The sequence below is a fragment of the Helobdella robusta genome, assembly GCF_000326865.2.
Source record: "Helobdella robusta unplaced genomic scaffold HELROscaffold_24, whole genome shotgun sequence".
NCBI lineage: Eukaryota > Metazoa > Annelida > Clitellata > Rhynchobdellida > Glossiphoniidae > Helobdella > Helobdella robusta.
The window spans coordinates 2180045-2181474 of record NW_008704261.1 but is presented as its reverse complement, the minus strand read 5'-3'; the positions used below and the strand labels follow the sequence as shown (position 1 = coordinate 2181474).

Below are 1430 nucleotides of genomic sequence, written 5' to 3'. Positions count from 1 at the left end.
TTTATAAGCATGTCATGATCCACACAATCGAACGCTGCTGACATATCAAGGAATGATAGTACCGATATGTTTTGAACCTCAGCTGCAGCAAACAAACTTGATAAAACATATAACAAAGCTGTTTCGGTGGAATGGAACCGTCGATACCCAGATTGATACCTTGGCATAAGATCGTTGTCTGTTAAATATTTCAGTAGAAACCCATTTACAACACGCTCCAGCACCTTTGATAGAAATGGTAGGTTAGAAATCGGTCTGTAGTTTCCAATTTCCCCGTCATCGCTGCCGACTTTTTTCAGAATCGGAACAACTGTGGCATGCTTGAAATAGTCTGGCACTATGCCTTTTTTTAAGCAGAGATTTATGAAACTAGTTAGAAAACTTATAAAAAACTTTAGATATTTTTTAAAAATGTGTGTTGGCATGATATCAAGTGAACAAGTTTTAGACGGAGAGTCAAGTATAATCTTCACAAGGTCCTCCTCAGCGATTTCAGGAAATGATGTCAATGCAACAGTTGGTGACTCTCCATCTTCTAATAACGAGGTTGAAACACTAGATGAATTAACAGAATGCACAATCTTTGCAATCTTATCTGTGAAAAATTTCATAAAATCACCAGCTGTATGATTGACATTAGCATCCAATAAATTTTCACTTCGATCATTGCATAAGATTTTATTTATAATTCGCCACCGGTCCTTTTGGTTGCCACAGGTTTTTATCAAATTGTTCCAATACCCACAGCGTTTATCTGAATATAATTTGTATTTTGTTTTCAATGAACCAAGCCAATTTTCACGATGAACATTTGATAAACTTCTTCTATACAATCTCTCAAGTTTTCTGCAATATCGTTTGACCCGTAGGCAATCATCATCAAACCATGATACATTTCTATCAATTCTTTTGCAAATCACTCTTAGCGGCACACATCGGTCAACAATGCCTTTTAATTCCATATTGAACAATTTTAATTCATTCTCAACATTTTCACTTTTGCATGGTCCAGATATTGGAGAATTTGCAATTGACTGAACAATCTGATCTTCATCCACATTTCTCCACGATCTTACTGTCTGTTTGGTTGTTACACATCTATGAGCAATTGATGCCTCAACCTTTACAAAACCATGATCTGAAAACATTCCACTTGGAAATATTTCAACTCCCAAAATCGGAAAATTGCTTGAACTAATAACCAGATCAAGAATACCACCTTGCTCGTGAGTTGGTTCATGTACATGACTGATCATTTGAAATGCATCAAGTATTTCATTCAAACGGACTGTGTGTATGTCATTAACTCTTTCAATGTGCACATTGAAATCCCCCATCATCAAAATATTGGCATTTAACATCGTAACATATTCTAAAACAGATATCAGTTCATCAAAAAACAAAGAAGAAATTTGTGCAGAGCCCGGTCG

The 1430-nt window shown here is 35.8% G+C and overlaps 1 protein-coding gene across 1 annotated transcript in view; it reads right to left on the bottom strand.

Moving 5' to 3' along the window:
- Positions 1–1430, bottom strand: part of HELRODRAFT_172775 (hypothetical protein) — a gene marked incomplete at both ends in the record, with an annotated part of 4011 nt that overhangs the window by 1477 nt on the left and 1104 nt on the right. The window contains one exon of the mRNA XM_009019414.1: positions 1122–1248. Coding sequence (XP_009017662.1) covers positions 1122–1248 — 127 coding nt within the window. The remainder of the gene's footprint in view (positions 1–1121; positions 1249–1430) is intronic.